At 39.2% G+C, this 22,460-nt stretch overlaps 1 protein-coding gene across 2 annotated transcripts in view; it reads right to left on the reverse strand.

The window, feature by feature from the left end:
* The window catches only part of PREX2 (phosphatidylinositol-3,4,5-trisphosphate dependent Rac exchange factor 2), a 322,717-nt gene that overhangs the window by 116,718 nt on the left and 183,539 nt on the right, over positions 1-22,460 (reverse strand). For both annotated transcript variants that reach the window (XM_075549599.1, XM_075549600.1), the window contains exons 30-32: positions 22,057-22,185; positions 14,334-14,375; positions 5,260-5,477 (exon numbers count right to left, since the gene is read on the reverse strand). In XM_075549599.1, the coding sequence (XP_075405714.1) occupies positions 5,260-5,477; positions 14,334-14,375; positions 22,057-22,185 (389 nt within the window). The remainder of the gene's footprint in view (positions 1-5,259; positions 5,478-14,333; positions 14,376-22,056; positions 22,186-22,460) is intronic.

The following is a 22,460-nucleotide window of genomic DNA, read 5'->3' on the forward strand; positions in this document are numbered from 1 at the left end:
CCTGTTGTTTATTAAGCTACAAGACAAAGTATCAACACCTAAGACACCATTATCATGAACTGATGATAAAATTTCTTTTTTTATAATTTCATATTTCTCTTTTGTCTACTACCTAAATTGTTACACACATAAACCTTCCATTGTTTATATAGCTAGAGTCCACAGATATGCATTCATTCATCATTTATGAGAAATACAAGCACAAAAACTATGCTAATTACTCTGAATTCTAAAGTCTTACAAATATAACAGCTGAAAAGCAAATGTACCGTTTTATTAAAAAATCAAAGTGCATATTGGTCATTCTGTTTTACAATAAGATAACTGATGCATTATTCAATTTTCTCTTTCTTAGAACTGTGATAAAAGCAATTTGCATGTATATAATGAATTTCCTTGCAAAGAGCCTGGGGGAGAGAATTATTTTCAGCTCACTGGCCTTTAGAGGGTCTAGTCTAAAAATGTGTGAATATGAATTTTTTTTCTTGTCTTTGTTAGGATATATTATTTTACAGCAGAGTCAGGGTACGACCTTGAGAGCTAACATGTTCAGTGCCTGTCTCCATGATACCAACTTTAAGGTGCTAGATTATGGCCCGTTCTACTACTAGAAGTTCTTATAGTCTGGTTTCTTAATGGCTAAACACTTGGTTGCTAACCAAAAGATTAATGTTTTGAACTCATCTGTCATCCACAAGAGAGACACGTGCTGGTCGTCGTCGGTGAAGTTTACAGCCTTGGAAACAATGGAGTAATTCTCCTCTGTCCTATAAGGTCACTACGAATTGGAATCAATATGTAGGCAATTGGATTACTAACAGTTAAGGGCACTATCGATTGGGTCCTTTACTAATTTCCTCTGGAAGAGCAATTATACTTGAGCAAAGAGACTTTTCCTTTATAGTTAAACTGTATTCCCTTAAAGAAGCTAGTATTCTTTTAGAAAACGGTTTTAACATTTGCTGTTAGATGCCAGTTCAAACTCTTAACCACTCTATGTGCAACAGAAGGCTCCACCTTGTACCATCCCCACAATTTTGTTATGTTTTGGCCCATCATCAGGCCACTGGATATTCCATTACATCTAGAGTCTTCTTCTTCTTCTTCTTCTTCTTCTTCTTCTTCTTCTTCTTCTTCTTCTTCTTCTTCTTCTTCATCTTCTTCTTCGTCTTCTTCTTCGTCTTCTTCCTCCTCCTCCTCCTCCTCCTTCTTCTTCGTCTTCTTACTTTCTACTTTACAAAACATGATGTCCTTCTCCAGGGACTGGCCTCTCCTGATGACATGTCCAAAGTATGTGAGACAAATTCTCATTATCTCTACTTCTAAGGAGCATTCTGGCTGTACTTCTGTCAGGGAGGAATTGTTTATTCTTTTGGCAGTCCACAGTACCTTCAATATTCTCTGCTAGCTCCAAAATTCAAGTGTAACGATTCTTCTTTGATCTTCCTTGGTCAATGTCCAACTTTCACAGGTGTTTGGGGGCAACGGAATATATCATGGCTTGCAAAAAGTATACTTAGTCCTCAAAGTGGAATCCTTGATCTTCAATATGTCAACAAAGTTTTTAAAGATTACTCTGAGATCACACCCATTATTAGTGTTTTGGCTTCGTTTTAGTAGAAAGTAAGGAATACCCGGACAAAGCAAACAGTCGACGTGTTCAAGCATTTAAGCAGAAGCTGGGAGCACTGAGTCTCAAACTGGCAATCTTTCTGTACAATCACTCTCACTTCCATTGAGTCCAGTCCTACCCAGAGTGAGCCTATAGGACTGGGTAGAACTGCCCCTGGGCGTTTCCAAGACTAACTCTTGATAGGAGTAGAAAGCCACATCTTTCTCACCCACAACAACCTGGTGGTTTTGAACTGCTGACCTTGTGGTTTGCAGTCCAACTCATAACTCACAATGTCACCAGGGACCTGGAAGTTCTATGGAGCAGAGCTCTACTCTGGCAGGCATATATGGGAGTCGACTCCCCAGTAGCTCATTTAGTAGAAAGTTGATATACGTGTTCCGTCACAGGAGCACTATCCATAACAGCAAACCGAAACCAACCGGGAGGCCCATCAAAGGCAGAATGGACAAATAAATGTTGGTGTATACACCCATGGAATACTAAGTATTATCAAAGAATAATGACGTAATTGCTAAACACTTCATGACACGGATGGATTTAGAGGACATTGTGCTGAGTGAAGTCAGTCACAAAAGGACAACTCTTGTATGAGACCACTGTGAGAAAAGAAACAAAATCAGGTTAATGGTTTTGCACTCAGAGAGGGAGAGACGTGGTTGGTCACTAGGAGTGGCAGGGACAGAGGGCCCGGGAAGGGACAGGCTGAGGGCGGACAGCTGCGGGCTGAGAAGGGAGATAATAGTCTTTCCCAGGAAGAAGAGGAATCAGGGGAGTGGGGATATCACACGCTTTGGGGATATTCACACGTGGCTGACATTGTTGAATACAGAAATGATTGGTGAGCTGAAAACCCCTATCTTATTCATAAGAAAAAGTTAATTATAATATATAAAAATAAAGCATTTGAGATTTTCTTTTTTAGAAACCTTTATAATTCTTATCAGTTCCTTACTTCATGATACCCATTTGTTAGTTTCTTTGTTTTTTAATGAGGTGTTATTAATGTGGAAGTCACGTACTGTTAAATTCACCAAAGCATACAATTCAGGAGTTTTTCGTTTATTTACAAAGATTACCCATTGCTAGTCTTAGAATATTTAAGAAAAGAAACCTCAGTTCATTAGCACGCACTTCCCCATAACCCTTCTTCCACTTCACAGCCCTAGGAAATCATGTATTAACTTTCAGTCTCTATAGATTTTTCAGTTTTGTATATTTCATAATAATGGAATGAAACACAACGTGGTCTTTCATGACGGGCTTCTTTCACTTAAAATAATGCATTACAGGTTGATCCAGGTTGTAGTATATAACAGGATTTCATTCATCATTACGGCCAGTTAATATTTTATTGTAAGGAATGTTATGTAACAGTGTGTTTATCATCTATTCATCAGATGATGGGCCTTTGGAGATAAATAAATTACAAATAATCTAGGTACGAACATTCATGTACAAGCTTCTTTGTAAACAAGTGTTTTTATTTCTTTTTGTTATGTACCTGACCACAGAATTGCTGGGTCCTCTGGACACTGTCTCAGAAAAATAACTCACTGCATAGAGTCAATATTGGCTCAGAGCAACCTTAGAGTTAACTCTTTCAAGAACTGCCTAACTATTTTCCAAAAGGGTACGCTATTTAAAAAAGGTTCAATGTATTGGTCATTTGTACATGGGTGTTCGTAGAGGGGTTGGCGCAAAAGGGGAGAAATATCTATTCAAATCCTTTGCTCAGTTTTCAAATGAGTTCTTTTCCTTTTTATTGTTTGGGGGCTCTACCTATATTCTGAAGGGAGTCCATCAGTGTCATGGTTACAGGTTGGACTGTGATCTCCATGCTTGGCAGTTCTAAGCCACCAACAGCTCCGCGGGAGAAAGAGTGGGTTTGCGGCAAGTTATAGTTAACACTTTCAGGAACTGCCAAACTAGTTTCCAAAACGGTGCGTGTTTAACAAGTATTTCAACGCATGAGTGAGCACTGACTGACTCAATGCCAGTGAGTTTGGGTTTTCATTTTATATAGACTATAAACAAGTCATCTATGAGATAGGTAATTTCCAAATATTTCTCCTCTCCTGATTTTAAGTTAAATCGGGTCTAAAGTAAAAGAACTAACACTTGATTTGATTATGGCAGGGTTTTTTTTCAAGTCAAGAAAATAGAAATATTCTATTCTTTCCTTCATTCAATAAAAAATGAATGTCTATAATTAATTAGGATGTGGGTTGAATAGCTATCTCCCTTCTTATGTATTTGATAATTAATAAATATATATTGTATTTTGAAAAACATTTCCAAAAACACCTTATTTCAGGTTCCGCACCAATTAAATATTTTTTCAGTTTTAATGGCAACGAAAGTAGTTCTACGGACTCATCCTGGCCTGGTCACCTCACAGTCACCAGCCTTCCCAAGGGGGAAAGATGAAGTCTCTGTTCCTGTCAGGATTAAATCTTGGAAAACCTACACAAGGTTCTACATGTTCGAACTGACTCAATGGCAGTGGGGAAAGAAGAAATTAATCAGCCACGTGGCATACATAGAGCCGTTTTTCAAAAGAATCCACTTCTGTCTCCTCTCTGCAGTAGTTAGATGAACTTGATCTCACCATCCCAAAGCCATCTGTGGCCATGCATCACCTCTGTACCCTCAACACCATGGCAATAAAACCCTACTTTGATGTATAAAATAAAGCGCACTGGCACAGAACCAGGCAGCATTCATTTCTGTTGGGTATAAGGTTGCCAAGAGTCAGAATCGGCATGCTGTCACCTAACAACAACAACATTTAAATAAATATTAAAATATCTCAGCCATATTGCTTGTGTGCAATATAATACATGAAAATAACATATTCTATTTAAAATCACAATTCTATTGCATGAGCACCTGGGGTTTATGTATAAAGTGACGGATTTGTCTTTTAACAGCTCACAGCTATTGAAGTCACAATTAACTATATGGGGGGTGGACGGGGGACTCTGTGCATCACAATCATATCTGTGAAATATTTCAAGATGTTTTCTTCAGATCCACTGGAAAACTGATGCTAAAAATGGGAAATTCTACTGTAATTATAGCAATGTTCCTCGATTTAACAGGAAAAACACCCATTCAAGAGGAGGCACTGTAATTACTTAAGCTACGCCAATTTGCACAGATTGGCTGATGGGATGACAAGGCAAGTAGTCTCAGCTGGTCTATCAAGCATGCTTCATGCCCAATATCAAAGTCAGTGAGAGATTAGGGTTCAAGGGAGGTTGTTTCTTGCGTGCTTGGAAACCAGACTTTTCATGAAGAATAGTCCCAGAAAGGCCTCTTCCAGTGGGCCCATTCCAGTCAGTCCTTGAAGATACAAGAATTAGTAACAGAGGGAAGCTTTCCAGGCTTTCTAGCAGTCACCGAGAATAACTAATAAAGGTATTACACATTCTAGATGACTTAATCAAACTTGAATGGCAATGGAAAAAGCTGTTCTCTGAAAATAGCTGCGTGGCTGCTGACCCACTAAAGGAACAAGACAATGAGGGGAGAAACAATAGCCACTCCTGACTTAGGGAACATGTAAGCAGGGTGGTTAGCTCGCTGTTGACAATGGCTGCGGGAGCCACAATGGGTCTTACCAGGTTCGGGGACAGCAAGGACTGAAAGTGAAGCAGAGCGCCCGCCGTTGCGATCTGGTCCAGCCACCGTCTGCTGGCCTCCTGAGTCCCCATCTCATTTTCTTTGCTGTTGTCAAACATCTGGTTTAAGGCGGCCATCAGCTGCTCCGAGAAAGCACAGACGGTGGCCACGAGGCTTTGGCAGAAAACCATGTCTCTCCGGAGCTGCGTCTCACTGTCTGAGAGCCAGGAGAGAAGGAAGACAACTTTGAAGGCGGTCAGGGGTGGATGTAGCCCATTGATCAAGCAGCTATGTTCTCAGCAATCTCATCTCTGTGCCCAACTGGCACCATGTGAAAAAAGGTGGATTTCAGCTCTATAAATTAGCACATACATTTTAGCAAATATGCCCTTTAGGAGACACAAAGCACAAAAATTGTTTCAAGTATTAAAATATTTTTTTCTTAACTTAGTTGATGCTCTTATTCTGCAATCATTAAGATATTTTATAAGACTTGTGGGAAAATATAAGCCTTCATTGTTTATTTTCCTCTTTAAAACAAAAGCATAACACCATTTTCATATCCTTGATGACACAAATCTCACAGTGCAAATTCTTCATTTGGGCTGACAAATGGAACCCAACATTATTAATACAGACATCTTAAAGCTGCCTACAACTTCCTCAAATACTAATTTGAAATGGACATGTCAGAAAGCCTATTTGCTGCCCCTGTGTAACAATATAATAATTCTGTATCTCCTGAAATGAGTTATTGAACCTCAAGAGCATAAATATTTCCAGATCTTAATGTCTCATTCTCTCCTCTCTGACACCCCCCCCCCACCTCTTTTTGACAGCAGTTTCAGTATTAATTACATTTTACTAAGTTCCTTATCTTGCAATTGGCTGAATTTTTAACAGGTCCACTTTCAGGAAACGTTTGCCACACGCACGACCATTCTGTGGACATTTTTCCCCCCCAAATGGAAAAAATCGGTGATTCCTGACCACACAGGGTTGGCTTCCTTCCTCTCTGGGTGGCTGACTATATATGAACCACAGACACACTAAACCACACGTTCTGTACGTTGAAAAGTCATTTTCAACCAGGCGAAGAGCAGTGGTACATCAGAATGCTTCAATAAGCACACTGATTATTTCCAGGACTCAACAAGTGTTCTGGAATGGAGAAATATTGTCAATACTAGGATACACTGTACAAACAGATGCTGCTTTTATTCAGTGGTATATTCTTTCTTTATCGATAAAGGCATTATTTTTAAGTTGCTTCCCAAGAACACAGAACATGTGTTCAATAACCATGATGTATGTATATATAATGTATTTTCTTGTCTGGTTTGTAGTTATATTCTTAATATAAGTTGCAGTATTAGAGAAATTAAAAATATATAATTTTAGGTTGAAAATATGAATACTTGGGTTGAATTATTTCAATTTGCTAATTTTATGAGTCAAAGACTGCTGCATATGAAAATCCCATATAGTTTCATTTCTTAATGTAACACCAACATGTTAGACATTCCCTTAAGTAGTCCTATACCATGTGTCCTTATCTAACAGCTGTGGAAACTCTCTTAAATGGCCAAACTAGCAATAAACAGCTCCCACCAACTCTCAATCAAGAAAAGAAATAAAGACCAAGTGGTTATCACAGTTTATAACACAGTAAATCTTGACTGAAGGAAGGAATGAATAGAGGAAAATTAACCCTAAAGACAATTACAAAATTACTAGAAATGTAAATGCATTCCTTAACTTCTTTTTAATCACCTTATTGGGGTCTCTTAAACAGCTCTTACAACAATCTACCCATCCATTGTGTCAAGCACATCTGTACACAGGTGGCAATCACCCTTTTTAAGACCTTTTCTTTCTACTTGAGCCCTTGGTATCAGCTCCTAAATTTTTACCTCCGTCCCCCACCCTCTTACCCTCATGAATCCTTGATAATTTACAAATTATTTTTATTGTCATATCTCTCTTCACTCACATTTCTGTTGTTCATCCCCCTGGGGGGATGTTATATGTTGATCATTGTGATCAGTTCCTCCTTTCTCCCCCACCTTCCCCCTATCCTTCATGGTATTGCTACTCCCATTATTGTTCCTGGTGAGTTTCCCTGATTTCCTTTTTCTTTTTAATTCAATACTTTTATTGGGGGCTCTTACATCTCTTATCACAATACATACATTCATCCAGTGTGTCAAGCACATTTGCTGCCATCATTTTCAAAGCATTCTCTTCCCACTTGAGCCTCTGATATCAGCTCCCCATTCCTTCCCCTTTCCTCCCCTGCGCACCCTCCCTCACAAACCCTTGATAAGTTATAGATTATTTTCGTATCTTACATCGTCCTCCATTGCCCCTCACTCACTTTTCTGTTGTTCGACCCCCTAGGAGGGGGTTATTAATTGATCCTTGTGATTGATTTCCCCTTTCTCCCCCCCCCACGCTCCCCTAATCTTCCTGGTATCTCTACTCTCATTGTTGGTCCTGTGGGGTTTATCTATCCTGAATTCCCTGTGTTGTAGGCTCTTATCTGTAGCAGTATGCATGTTCTGGTCTAATTCGATTTGTAAGTTAAAACTGAGGTCATGATAGTCGGGGGAAGGATGCACCAAAGAACTAGAGAAAAGTTGTGTGTTTCATCAGTGCTATAACAGACCCTGACTGGCTCATCTCTTCCCTGTGACCCCTCTATAGGGGATTGTCCAAGTGTCTACAGATGGGCATTGTGTCTCTACTCCATGCCCCACCCCCACCTTCACCGTGGGTATGATTTTATTCTGGGTCTTAGATGCCTGGTACCTGATCCCATGGACACCACATGATCACACAGGTTGGTGTGCTTCTTCTATGTAGACTTTGTTGTTTCTCAGCTAGATAGCCATGTGTTTATCTTCCCAATGTCCATCTATACCCTTAATTCTTAACATATACATATGGTACATAGCTCTATTCCCCTCTCATTATATATATTTACATATATACATGCCCATATTAGACCTTTATAAATGCCCTTTGTCTCCTAGTTCTTACCTCTATTTCCTTTTACTTTCCTCTTGTCTCAACATCAAGTTCAGTCTTCATTTGGACTTAGTAATTCCTGGCTGCTACATTGCCCTTGAGTAAGCCCCAGTAGGCATCCTAAACCTTCTCTCCATTGATTGTAGAGATGCCTGTGGGGCTCCAATCCCAACTATGTGGACACCCCTTACCCCTCAGAAGAATGCACTTCAGAGGACAGCACTGGGGTTACAGCCTGGGGAGAGGGTGTGTCTGATTAGAGCACACTAAACCATAGTGCTGCAGGGGACAATACTGGAAACCCAGTGCAGAAATTGTGCACAATCTGACCCCATTACGCTGGGGTGAAACACTAAGGGCCTGCAACAGGGCAGCAAGGGGAGCAAAGTGATGAAATCCCCGGGGAAGACAAAAAATAGACTTTGGAGACAGACTAGACTGGAAAACACTCACAATGACCAACAAACAGATCTTGAACTATTTATAGACCTTTCCATTGTTGTCAGCGGCTTTCTTTGTTGTAGTTGTTGTTGTTATTGTTTTGTTGGTCTTGGCTTTGTTATTTTATTTGGCTTTGCTGGGTTTTTGCGCTTACTAATGTATCTGCATGTCTATCTAGATAAGAGAGGAGGGATGAATAATTCAGAGATGAAAAGAATGGAACCAATGATTCCAGGGAGAAGGAGAGGTGGGAGAAAGGAAGGTGTGTGTGTGTGTGTGTGAGGGGGGGGGGGCAGGGAACCAACCCTGACTTCTTAAAGTGCCTGAAGTTCATTCAGCTGAAAATGATAATTCAGATAGTATGTTAGTCCAAATGTGCATCTAAATAGGTTAAAGTTGCCATGTATCTTCCAGGAGCATCCTGCCCCCCACCACCCTGTGGTCCTAAAGCAGAATTCTTTAGTACATCAAAAAGTTAATACTCTCAGCTGGAGGGTAAGTCAAGGTGCCTCAGAAGAAAAATCTGGCTATCTACTTCCAAGAAAGTAACCATTGATGGTATCATGAAGAACAGGTCTACTCTGACAAGTGTGGGGTTGGACTTAGTTTGAGTCACCTCCATGGAAATTCTTGTATATGTTTCCTTCATGAGGCAGAAATTCTAGGTAAACAATTTTTGACTATTTCCTCAGCAGAGAAACTCTTACCTATAATCTTAAAATAGTTCATTATTCAGTTTATTAAAAAACACTGCAGAAAATAAATAGGAAGCAAAAGTGTAGGAAAGGATTCATGCTCCATTACAAGCTTTAACAAAGGTCACAAGAGTTAATAAAGTCTGCCATTAGTACAGTGTTCATAAGTTGCTTTTGAGAAGAAATTCCCAAATTCCACTTTGCTCTAAAAGGAATACATGAGATGCTTATTCTACCCTGCTGCTTTTAATCCAAATTAAAATTTTTTCAACTTCAATATCAAATAAGAAATGGTTATATTTAACATCTCAAATCTTTCTAATATGGAAAGCCTGTTTATAGCTCTAACGGCCTCACAGAAAGAATATTTATCCATCCATCAAGCTATGTATCCATCTATTTAACACTGAAAGTACTACAGGAATTATGCATTATTACAGGGTCATGACAGAGCTCAGACATGTGTATGATCACAGTGGAGTAACCGAAACTAGGTACCCAGATGCTTGGACCGCCACACCTAAACCAGACTCACTGCCAATTTGAAGTGACTGTCCCTTGAGTTTCTGAGAAAGTAACTCTATGCCATTAGAAAGCCATATATTCTCCTGCAGAGTAGCTGGTGGTTTTGAACCACGGACCTTGTAGTTATCAGTCCAGTTCATAATGAAAATACACTTAGTAAATGCTTATTACTTCATGAGGTCATTATCGATTGCACCTTTCTACCTTCAGTAGAAAGATTACCTGGTTCAATAGACTTCAAAAGTCCATAAAGTGTACAATGGATATTAAGATATCTTCGAGTAACTTTTAAAATATTGTAGTGTAATCTTCTCCAAAACCATTTTTATTAGGAGCTAATCCAGACATCATCTCATTCTGTAGTTCAACCATACCAAGCAGTACGGTACAATCACAATTTCAAAACATTTTCTTCCTTCATGAATTCCTCGATATCAGACCCCCTTTACCCTCCGAGCTGCCCCACAGGCCCCCCAGGAACCCTGATTCTAGTTACTGCCGCTCTAGACTCCCCCCACCTGAGCTCATACACTGAACAACGCAGGAAAACATGGGACAGGGAGTCAACAAGTTACCAACAACGACAAAATACAACAGAGACAAATCCCAATTAAAAAAGAAACCCAGGAAATATTAAAAGTAAATGAAGCACAAATGGCTGCAGAAGGGAGTTTGAGTAACTTTTGGCGTGAAATAGTGAACTTTCATTTGTTGAATTTTTTCTATCCTTTTTTCGCATGAGCATCCAGCACAGAACTTGGCGCCAAGCGGGTGCTGAATGGGGACTGCAGAATGTGACGAAGGAAAGGAAAGGTTAGCTAACTCACAGCAAAAACTCCACAGTCTTGTCCGCGCCATCCTGTGGCTGCTCAACATCCTTTCCCACTGCTACCTCCAGTCCCAATCTTTATCGATAAGAACTACAGCAAGAAGAGCTGCTTCTGCCTTCTAGCCGAAGAAAAGGCAAGGGCTCTGTTTTATTGAGACACGTTGTTTATTACTTTTGCAGAGGAAGACGTTCCTTGTGGTGGGATTGCAATAAGAAACAAATGGTTTTTGTACCTATCAAAGACTTCTTTCACTTCCATATTCAAAGCACCTACTGAAAATTTTCATCTACAGACATGTTAGAAAATGCTAACCCCCCATTAGTTCCTGGCGGTTTAAAAAGTTCAAGTTCCAGACTTAGCTGGCTGGCCTAACCAGAATAAGATGGGCTTTGAGACACACCAGGAACCCCTACCATTGAAGCGTTTACAGAAATTGTCGGGGAACAAACAAAAAGAGGAGGTTAGGGAGAAAGTCAGGAAAGGCATCAAGATCAATATTTAGCAGATCTTGTCTATTCTTTTAAAGGGAAAACCCATTTCAGAGTAAAAACATGGACTGATATTGGTTAGTGTTTTGGTATCATTCAATATATGTAAAATGGATGGGTAGGAAAATAATAGATGACAATTAAGGAACATAGAAAGAATAAGACACTAAATGTAAATCAAAATAATGATGATTCGGAAAAGCCATTTGAACATTAGCAAGCAAAGGTGTGCCTTCCAGGGCAACTTTTAGAGTTGGTAGAACTAAGTTTCAATTGCATTTAGTTGATAAATCAACTATCAGATACTGTATATGCTCAAGTATAAGCCGACCCAAATATCAGCCGAGGCACCTAATTTTACCATAAAAAATGTACTGAAAAACTTGGCTTTTACATGAGTATACATAGTACCTATTATTCCAGATGCTCAAAAACACTGTTGAGTGAATACCTTTTACAAGTAATTTCCCTGCATTGCAATTTTTGTACCTTTAAATAATACAAACAACATGCTCTCTGAGGTTCTGTGAGGATGAAGGACGTCCATGAAATAAGGCGAGCTCATATGTGTAAGCGGGCTTTCTTACTACTACAACCCACACAGCAAATCCACAACCTTTTTAAGGCAGAAAAAGAAAAGAAACCAAAAATACTCCCGTTTAACTTGATTCGTTCAGCTCTTTATATTTACAATCTTCCAAGTAAAAGTGGCCCTTATGGTCTACCCGTCCATGTCCCTATGTCTCTGCCATTAAAAGAATTTTGAGGCTCTTTCCATCAGAAGCAGAATTTCTTTCTCCACCCACTGCAACAGAGCTGGTTATGGCACGCCTTGGCCAACAAAAGGGGCAAACTCTACTGTGACTGCTCCTTGTTGCTTGTTTCCAGAGGCCACGTGGCTGGTCTGGTGGATGATGAAAACATGTGGCTCCGTCAACCCTATCAAGCCATCGACTGTTTACGTGAGTGAGGCTACCCTGTGCCATTCATGTCAGCCCACTTACAGTCTAACGCCCTGCACATGAACAAAGCCACCCAAGAGCAGGAAATCCTGCGAGAGATCAGCAGAATGGCCAGCTCACACTGGGCTCAGGTATATCAAACTGTTGTTCTTCTAAGCCACAAAGTTCTGGATATATATATATATATATATATATATATATATATATATATATATATACACACATATATATATATGACTAGCTCTTATTATGTACATATATAAACTTAAATTTATTTATTTATTTTGGTATATGGTAGCCATTTATTAAGGTAGCTAGGTGAGTCAGATTTTGAAGCACCGAGTACTAGTTGGTGATTCAAACCTGGGCAGAGGTACATCTGAAGACAAAGTTACCTGTGACCTTCAGACAGGTCACAGCGTGAAACACCATTAGAGCTGTTCTATTCTCACCAGAAATTGGAGTTGATTCAATGTCACGTAAGAACAACACAGTAAGTATAACACATGTGGAGTGAAAACCATTCCTGCCTTGGGAACGGGAGATGGTAGGGTTGTCCTAACTTCCGCATGCAGCAAAATCAGATGGGCAGTTGCAATTATGGATGTGGGAAAAAGAATAGTCATACATTACAGGAAAATTCCAAGGATTTCTTTGACATTAGAGAGCTAATAGTTGGGAAACCATCAGCTCAAATAAATGCAGACATGGTGATGGTCATGAGCGGGTCCCAATAAGGACGGTAGAGTCATAAACAGACATTTTACAACAAAATCATGGATGAATTAGCTTTGGATTGAGGTTACAAAAAGTTGAGTATTTTATATATAAACTTTATATATCTATAATAAGAGATAACTTATATAAAGGTAACATTTTCTATGCTGCATATCAAATGCATGCACTTATATTTTAGGTGTATATTTGCATCAAAATCTAAAGCTATTATGATAATATTTACTTATATATGCCTTCAGTAATTTTTAACCTATTAAAATGAATTTTTTTAAAGCCACTCGACACATCTACATGGCTCTGTGCACAGAGAACGGCAACTGAAAGCAGCTAATGTTAAACTCTGTCGCGCTCAGTGAACTCTCCCAATCTTCAGGATCCGTAGCACTGAAAATTACTGCTGAGTTTCTTGTTTCTTTCATTTTTGCAATAAATATTTGTGGAACATTGATATGTAAGTTAGTAGGTTAGGCATTTGTAGATGGCCAAAATACTGCTCCTGGCTTTATGAATCTAGCAGTCTCATATCTGTAGTTCAGGGATTAATCAAACATTTAGTCAGCCCTTGTCATTACTTTTCATTAGCAATATATTTTGAGCTTTCACTACATCCACGATGCTGTTACTGCTGTGTGTCATTGAGATGATCCCTACGAACCGATACCATCATGTGAGTGATGAGGTACGCCTGCCCCATCTGGTTTTCTAGGTGGTAATGAAGTGGGACTAGATCACCACCTCCCACCGTGGCTGGAGGGTTGCAACCACTGACCTTACGAGGAGCAGACGAGCACTTTCCATGACTGCACTGCAGGGTTCCTGCTGTGTACAATCCACCCCCACCCACTGTCATCAACTGGATTTCAACTCACAGGGACCCCGTATGGAGTTTCCAAGCCTGGAGATATTTAAGGAAGCAGATAGTCTGTCATTTTCCTCTTGAGTGGTTCATGAGTTCGAGCCTTGGACCTGGCAGTTAGTTATCAGCCCAATACTTACCGGACACTACCACCAGAGCTCCTCTGAGCAAGCTGGTAGTGCTTTCATAAAAGTAGGACATTTAGAATGACTAGACATATTCTGTTCATACATGAGCTATGTACAGATTCACAATAAATCCTGTCTACACCATTAATTTATCAAACCCTGCTTCCCTTCTCCTTCTTAATTATACTCAAACTGTAGATATAATTTCATGTGTATTTATTAACACTGCATATCAATTTTGAATTTTTCTGAGCAGCTCAAAAGGTAAAGTATAAATCTCTATATTTGTAAACTGTTCAACTTGTTTCTTTACATGATATGAGAGTCCAAGGTCATGAGCCACAATCAATTTAAATGGTGAAAATAATGTAAATTGTTACCTGAATATTCAAGAAGAGCCCAGAGTATCCTACACTTTACCTCTGCAAAAAAGAAAAGTCAACCATTAGAGTTGTTGAATCTTTTTCTGCCAGAAACATCACATTTTAACTTTTAGCAAAATGTACTATGATATCATAGTGAAAATTCTATTCATTCGAAATTCTCTTATGGCTTATCTGCCTATATAAATTTTATCCACTGCTCAAGATACTAAATTATTGTCCAGTTCAGAATCATATGAGTCTATGAACACCATTCGGATCCTGCCAACTTTGAAAGTTATTCTTAAATACTCTAACCTGTGTGATCTGACCTCTTACAACTATTATGGTCTTTATTAATAAAATTTCAAGTACATTTACCCATCACTAAAAATAAATGTTTAGAGCTTCTTTCTAATATAGAAGTCAAGCTACTCCCTTGAGAAGAGAAATTCAAATATTTCCAGACAGTTCTCTCCCCACTTATATTTATTATCCATCAAGGATAGTAGATGGATAATCAATGCACATTAATGGCACCCAAACCAAACTAACTGCTACAGAGCAACAGTGAGAGGATTCCCTAGGCTATCAATCTTTATGGGCTCAGACAGCCTCATCTTTCTCCTGCCAAGCACCTGCCGGGCTTAAACTGCCTACCTTGTACTCACCAGCCCAATACTGAACCCACGACACCACCAGGGCTCCTTAAACATCACACTCAGCTTTGCATAGCCAGTAAGTTACACATCTATTTGCCTTCTACTAATAAATGGATTCGCTCCAAAAGGCATATGGGGTGTGTGTGTCCATACTTATGGGAAATAAAGACCAGTTTACGCTGCATCCTCTTCTAGAGGGACATACTAACTGGAAAGAAATCCAAGGAATACGCGACACCAGTTAAATTTTACTAGCAGGGTCACAAAAACGAAAGCATTTCAGAGGCAAGAACGGATGTTCGACTCAGAACCAACTCAACTCAACTCAACCCACAGAGACCCTAAAGGACCGAGTAGAGTTTCTAAGATTTTAAATCTTTATGGGAGCAGACAGCCTCACCTTTTGGATTCACACCACTGACCTTGTAGTTAACAGCTCAATTCATAGGCCCTTACCCCATTAGGACTCCTAAAGACCCAACCACAGCGCACTAAATGATCCCACAAGGTGTGTCGCATCAGCACTGGGCTGCTAATCCCAAGGTTGGCAGTTCAAACTTACTGGTCACTCCATGGAAGAAAGATGAGGTTTTCTACTTCTATAAAAATTCACTGTCTTGGAAAACCCACAATGACAATGCTACTCTCCCGAATAGGGTCATCGTGAGTTATGACTTAATGGCAGTAAATTGTTGAGAATTGTGGCCTTTAGCAACTCACTGAATTTTTTTGGTAAAAATTTCTTATCTAATTAACAGGCAGTGACAAAAATATCTATTGTACCTCTATTATATGCCTAAGTAGGAAAAAATAATGGGAATGTCTATTAAATGTTTTTGAAAATTAAAGTGTTACATGTATGTGAAGCACTGTTGATATAGTAATCTGGGAAAAACTTAAGCTGGTATCGAATTCTAAGTAAACCCAGAAGAGGAAAAAGAAAAAGTAGATTGTCAAGAGGAATCCAGGAATAACCTAAGAGTGTAAAATGGTGATAACAAAGTACTACAATAAACTCAAAATCAAACTCACTGTCATTGAGTTGATACAGACTCATCGTAATCCGACAGGACAGGGAAACACTGTCTTTGTGAGTTTCTGAGAATATCAGTAATAAAGGAGAAAATGAATACTCGATGCCCCACCATTTGTACAAGAGAGATCGGAGTGCAGTTGTAGAGGCTCATTGTGAAAAGGCTTCTAATATAAGATTCAAGAGTCTGGACCCATCTATAGAGCAACATAAGCAAATTCTAGACCAGGGTCTTGAAATTATAGATAGGATATTTTAGGAAGACAAATCCCATTCTTGGATAAATGAATCTGGGAAGATGAGATAGGAAGGGTTAGCAAGGAAATCATTACAATTACCAAGATCTGATGAAAAGGGGTCAATCCCAGAAAATTTTATTCAAAGACGCTCTTTTAGAAGGTTAAGACAGCAAACAAACAAAAAAATTAGAAAAGATGGTCTGAAAATGGGATCTTCTAAAAGGAATTAAATTTTTTTGCAAGGAATAGAGTTGAAAATGAGTTCATTTGTGAAAAAATGAATTTCCTGTGATAGTGAAATAATCTAACACTATCTCTTTTCTGGCTGATAATGTATTGTAGCTAAGAGATTTAGCAGAAAACAGGCATCCTTAAGTGAAACCATACAATGACTCTCCCTTGGATCCACTGTCTGCTCTCCTCTAGCCTCACTTTGGCTCTCATGAATGGTAACACACAAGGACACAATTTATGAATGGCATTGCACCTATCCTGCCTAAATGAAGATCACAGAACGGTGGCAGTTTGAGATCAGAAACTAGGAAAGAGCAGAAACAATATGTTCTCGCTTACGTAGTCTGAAAGAAAACTCATCTGTGGTCTTCACTTTAGAATTCTTGTACAAAAACTTACAGTTGTCACAATGTTTTGCAATTTGTGGTTGTTGGTACGAATATGAGACTTTCTGTTGAAATATTTATACTCTGATACAGAACTAGAATTCCCAGAACTTCAATAGTTTACTTTGTCCTTCGAACAAGAAAAATGTTCCAAAACTAATGAGTACTGTGACACAGTTTCTTCCTTGAAGAAATTTAATTTTACATTAATATAAGATTATATTCAGCATGGAAGTCTGACAAGGTGGCATTATGTAGAATTTCCAGCCAATACCTACTCCATCATTAAATCATTACACATACAAAGACAATTGAGGAACTAGAAATAAAGATGAATTTGAGGTGAGTATGATAAATTCCAGGTAAACTGATGAGATTACTGCAACTGATTTCTAAGGATTACGATGAGACTACTTCCAGTCAGTGTAAAAGGAGCAGAAGCACACAGATTACCAGAAAAGTGGCAGCCTGCCTTCTCCCTTGGCTCTTCCATTATGGTGAATCCCAAATGGTAAATTAACCATTTTAGGACTTACTTAACATTTTGACAACCATGGTTGCTATCCAAAGAGTTAATGCAACATCCGGATACTCGTAGGCTTACAGTTTTTCCCATGGTCTGTCCACATCACTGCCTGTACGAGTTGGAGCCGATACCACCAGGCCGAACCTACTGCTGGCCCAGGATCAAAAGCGGCATCAATAGTCCAACATCAAGTCACAATCATTGATTTGTGTATATGATTATCATTTCTGTCAGTTGACAAGAATATTGTTATAAGAGATACAAATGCATACAAGTAGAAATACTTATAAAAATCTAGGATTCTTTATCAGTCCTTTTAAAAAATTAATTTTTAAGGTTTTTATTACTTTGCAAAGATTGTAGCATATGAGGGTGCACACACCTACTCCTCTGAAATGCATCACGGGCAAGTTGCACTTCTAGCCACAGATCAGAAAGTGGTGTGCTTTGCACAGTGTGTCCGGGAGTAACACGTGCCGAGTGCGAGAGGAGAGCGGCAGAGACGTGATGACATAGTCGCCTCCATCTGCACAATGCACTAACCGTTGCATAATGGCCTGGCCTTTGGAAATGAATCATTTTGATAAATAAGAAGCGGGTGTACTTTTTATTCCCCTAGTACTTAATTTCAACAGCAGTGAAAAATCTAAGATTCTTACATCCTTTTTTAAATGTGAAAATTGTCCAGTTTGTATAAAAAAATGTATCTATTAAAGATTCAGTTCTTCAAAATCCGTGCATAAAGGGGACTAAAGACTTCCCGATTCCTTATTCATGGGAGGGCTTCCAAAAGTGGTGGGAAACGGAAACGAAAAGACAATGGATTTTCCCGTGAGCGCTTTGAATCCCCTCATATTTTGCATGAACTCTAAAGGGGAATACAATAGGAAAAGGAAGTCTCAAAACAAGAACACACTTAACTGCTATTAAACCTATCGCTATCCTCTTGTACAGTGAGCTGCGTGAATGTTTACAGAGAAAATCCGTTCTCCTCTCAACATCTTATATACACTGTGTTTTTACAGCCTCTGTTCTCATGCAGTCAGACAGACAGCCAGCTTCTGGGCTCCTTGCTTCCCTTTGAGTTCCGTCCTTTATTTTTCTTACTTTCTGAGGCTTGTTCTGGAGCAAATACTGCCCTTGGGCTCATGTGGTTGACTATTCTGAGTACGTTCCTCACAAGAGATATTTCTCATTGTATAGCCCTGTCTGTTCTTTGCGATATGGGAGCCCTGGTGGTGTAGTGTTACACGTGGGGCTGCGAACAGCATGGTGGGCAGTAGCTCTGCTGGCATTCTACTCTCATACGGTTACAGTCTCTGAATCCCCCGGGGGCATCGCCATACGGCAGCATTGACCCCATGGCACTGAGATTTTTGAGTTTATGGAGTTAAAAGGTGATCCCTAGAGGGGATCAGCTAAAAGGTGTCTACAGAGCACTTTCATGGATTCCACTAGTCTCTAGCAGATCAACAAGTCTTGTAGGTTTATAATTTTTTGCTCTGCTTTGTTTGGGGCAGGGGACACGGGTTAAATTCAGACTTTTCAATGAATGGGATGCTACAAGATATCACAGATAACAATTATATTTTGATATAATGTGAAAATATAACCAAGAAACCTAGCACAGGGGAATAAAATATTTCATTGTACAATAGTGTGGATGGGATTTAATTGGATGAGGGTTTTCTATCTATTCAATCTTCCTTTCTACTTATCTCTAAATACAATCTCTAAATAATATCCAATTACCTTTGAGTATATTTGCATGAAACTGATTTAGTAACCACAGAAATCTTACATCCAGCCTTTAATAAAAGAAGAAACTGAGGCCCAGGGCGTCAAGGGGCAGGCTTTGACTCCTTGAAGTACAGAGAGCAATCTATGTCAGTGGAGTTTAAAACTCAAGAGAGGATTTTTAGAAAGTCATTAAAAGGTTACGGCAATCAAGTTCCACAAAAATGACAGGAATAAAAATGCAAGCATACCATAATATTTATTTACTCTGAGTTTCTCCACCTTACCATGGTTGCCATTTTAAGCTAGATGATTCTTTGATGCTAAGAAGCTGACCTGTGCATTGCGGAAGGTTCTCCCCTCACTCCATATGAGAGGACCTCTCTCCCCCAAGTGTCATACATGTATTCAGAGATTATCAGCCACTGGTTGACACAAGTGTAGTCACTGGCAATAAATTCCCCAGATTAGCTACATTGTAAATGAGCACACTTTTAGTTCTTCTTTTTCACCATGATCACTTCAGAAACTCAGTATTTTCTACTTACTCTGACCCAACCAACAGACAACACAGGAATTGATACAATAGAGCAGTGGTTCTCAACCTTCCTAATGCCGTGACCCTATAATACAGTTCCTCGTGTTGTGGTGACCCCCCCCAACCATAAAATTATTTTCGTTGCTACTTCATAACTTTAATTTTGCTAGTTAGGAACTGGGAGACCCCTGTGAAAGGGTCGCTCAATCCCCAAAGGAGTTGCAACCCACAGGTTGAAAACCGCTGCAATAGAGTTACATATTAGGGTGATATCTCTAAATCCAGGTTGTACCTATCATGAGCTGTTCAGGAAATGATGCCTTAATAATTAATGACAACCCACCCAAAAACACTTGTGAAAAGAAGCACAAACAATAAAGCTTACATAATTATTTTGATTTCTACAAAGCTTCATAGTTTACTTGTATAGGCTTGCCATAACATCTAACTTCATGCCTTTTATGGGTGTTAGAGGTCTTCCTAATATGTTCATCTTGATAAAATATTACAATCCTTTTCCACATATCATATGTCCTCATAAAATACCAGTATTTATTTATTCACTGAGAATATTCATAGTTTAGATCTTGAAGCACAAGGTTCTACAATCTTCTACCCGCCTTTCTTTGTCTTTTGGCACATTTCCAAACCTTATATTTCTGCCACAACATGAGACATTTATGTAAAAACTATTTAAAAGTCTTCATGAACCAATAAAAATAAGCAACCTGATTGTATTAAATGGGCAATGAATATGAAGAGTAAATTAATAGAATCAAATCTAATAATTGTTAAGTATATGGAAAAAGGTTTACTGTCACAAATAACCAAGTAAAGGCAAGGTTGAAGAACAATAACACACAGTTTCACCAGCCTGCAAGTCGTTTTTGATTGAAATTCTGAATTTGGGAGAAGGTGTGCAGAAACGTGAACTCTGGTGCAATGTTGATGGGAAGAATCGATTGGATTGACTACTTTGGAGGACAACCTGCCAATATATAGCAAATATCTAGTATCTAGTATGGTTAGGAGTCCTGAGTTTGTGAAAAAGTTAAACTGGCTGGTTGCTAATAGAAAGGTCAAAGGTTCAAGTCTACCTACAGCAATCCCTAAAAAGGGCCTGGTGATCTACTTCCAAAAAATTCAGTCTCAGAAAGAGTACAGTTCTACTCTGGCTCCCATGGGATCACCGGGAGTGGAAATCAGCGACAAGGAAAGGTGATTCTTATAAATACGTAGTCAAGAATTTTACAACCCCAATCCATTCGCGTAGGAGCACAAAGAGCACTGGATACGATGCTTGCAGTATTGTTTGACATGGCTACAAAAGGAAACAAGTATGACATCAATAAAAGAACAGACAAGTGCATGGCGGTGCATTTACAGATCAGAGACGACGAGCAAACTGAAGCCAATGCCGTCAACACAGAGACATCTTATTAGTAAAATGCTGAAAGTTTAAAGCAAGTTATAGGAGAAATATAGCATGTTACCATTATACAAAGCTGTAAAACACACAAATATGATGAAAGACTGCCTTTTAAGTAAGTATAAAGACTTATATTGGAGGAAAAGGAGATAGAGAGATGTACATAGGGAAAGCCATTTACTATTATGAGGAGGTATCCCCCCTGCCAACACTGATGTTCATTTGCTTTTTTGATGTGAGAGGGATAATGTATATGGAGTTCAATCCACCAGCTCGCATTGTCAATCAAGCTTTCTATTTAGAGGTTCTGAAAAGATTGAACAACAGTATGTGACAAAAAAGGCCTGATTTGTGGCAGACAGGGGACTGGTTTAGCCACCACCACGATGTGCCTGCTCCCACAGCCATCTCAGTGAACCAAGTTTTGGCATAAAACAGCATGCTTCTCTTGTCCCACACACCTGTTCACCTGACCTTGAGCCATGCGACTTCTTTTTGTTTCCACAAATGGAGAGGGGCATGAAAGGACAGCGACCTGATGATGTAGAAGAGGCGAGTGAAACAAGGAGGTGCTGTGCTGTCAGCCATCCAGACAGATGAGTTTGAAAAAGGTTTCCAAGAATGGGATCGCAGGTCTGACACAAGTATTAAGTGCAATGGAGAACACTTTGAAGGTGATAAGGTGTTTTGTTTAAAATTTTTTAAACATAGCTTTGAAAAAAAATTCCAGATTTTTTTGTGTATCACCTTGTATTATTATTAGTAGTAGTAGTAGTAGGAGGAGGAGGAGAAAGTTACTGTGTTTTACACTTGTATTTGCTATATTATTCCTATTCCATGTGTACTTCTAAAATACATCATTTGTTTAATCTTAAAATACAAGCAATACTGAGCTCTTGGTTGTAGAGATTATTATCGATAATGGCATGCAAATTCCTTTTTGCTTTTCACCCTGACCTTCAACGCAGTTCCTGATGTTCTGGGCAAGGTTCCGGACACTGCTGGGAAGGTTCCAAGGGTCTTGCTTGATGTGAAGCCTTAATCTCTTTGGACAACTCAGCTTAGGCTCCAGTTCCTGCTGAAATTCTAAATCAACACAGACAGCCTCTCTTAAAATGCAGCCCTTGGCAAACAGTTAACCAGCCCACAGACTTCATCATCTACTTCCATTTATCACTGGGCGCCCATTGCAGTAGCATGGTGGTAATGTCTTTCATTACACCAGAGGAGAGAACTTGCTCAATCTCAACATGTCAACCGTGAAGCCTATTTTCTTACAAAATGTGTAAACAAGCCCCAAAGAGGGCAAATCTAAATGACTATTCTCTTTATTTTTAATATCCTAAACCAGCTATCAGAAA

Source organism: Tenrec ecaudatus, chromosome 5 (assembly GCF_050624435.1).
Source record: "Tenrec ecaudatus isolate mTenEca1 chromosome 5, mTenEca1.hap1, whole genome shotgun sequence".
NCBI classification, from domain to species: domain Eukaryota; kingdom Metazoa; phylum Chordata; class Mammalia; order Afrosoricida; family Tenrecidae; genus Tenrec; species Tenrec ecaudatus.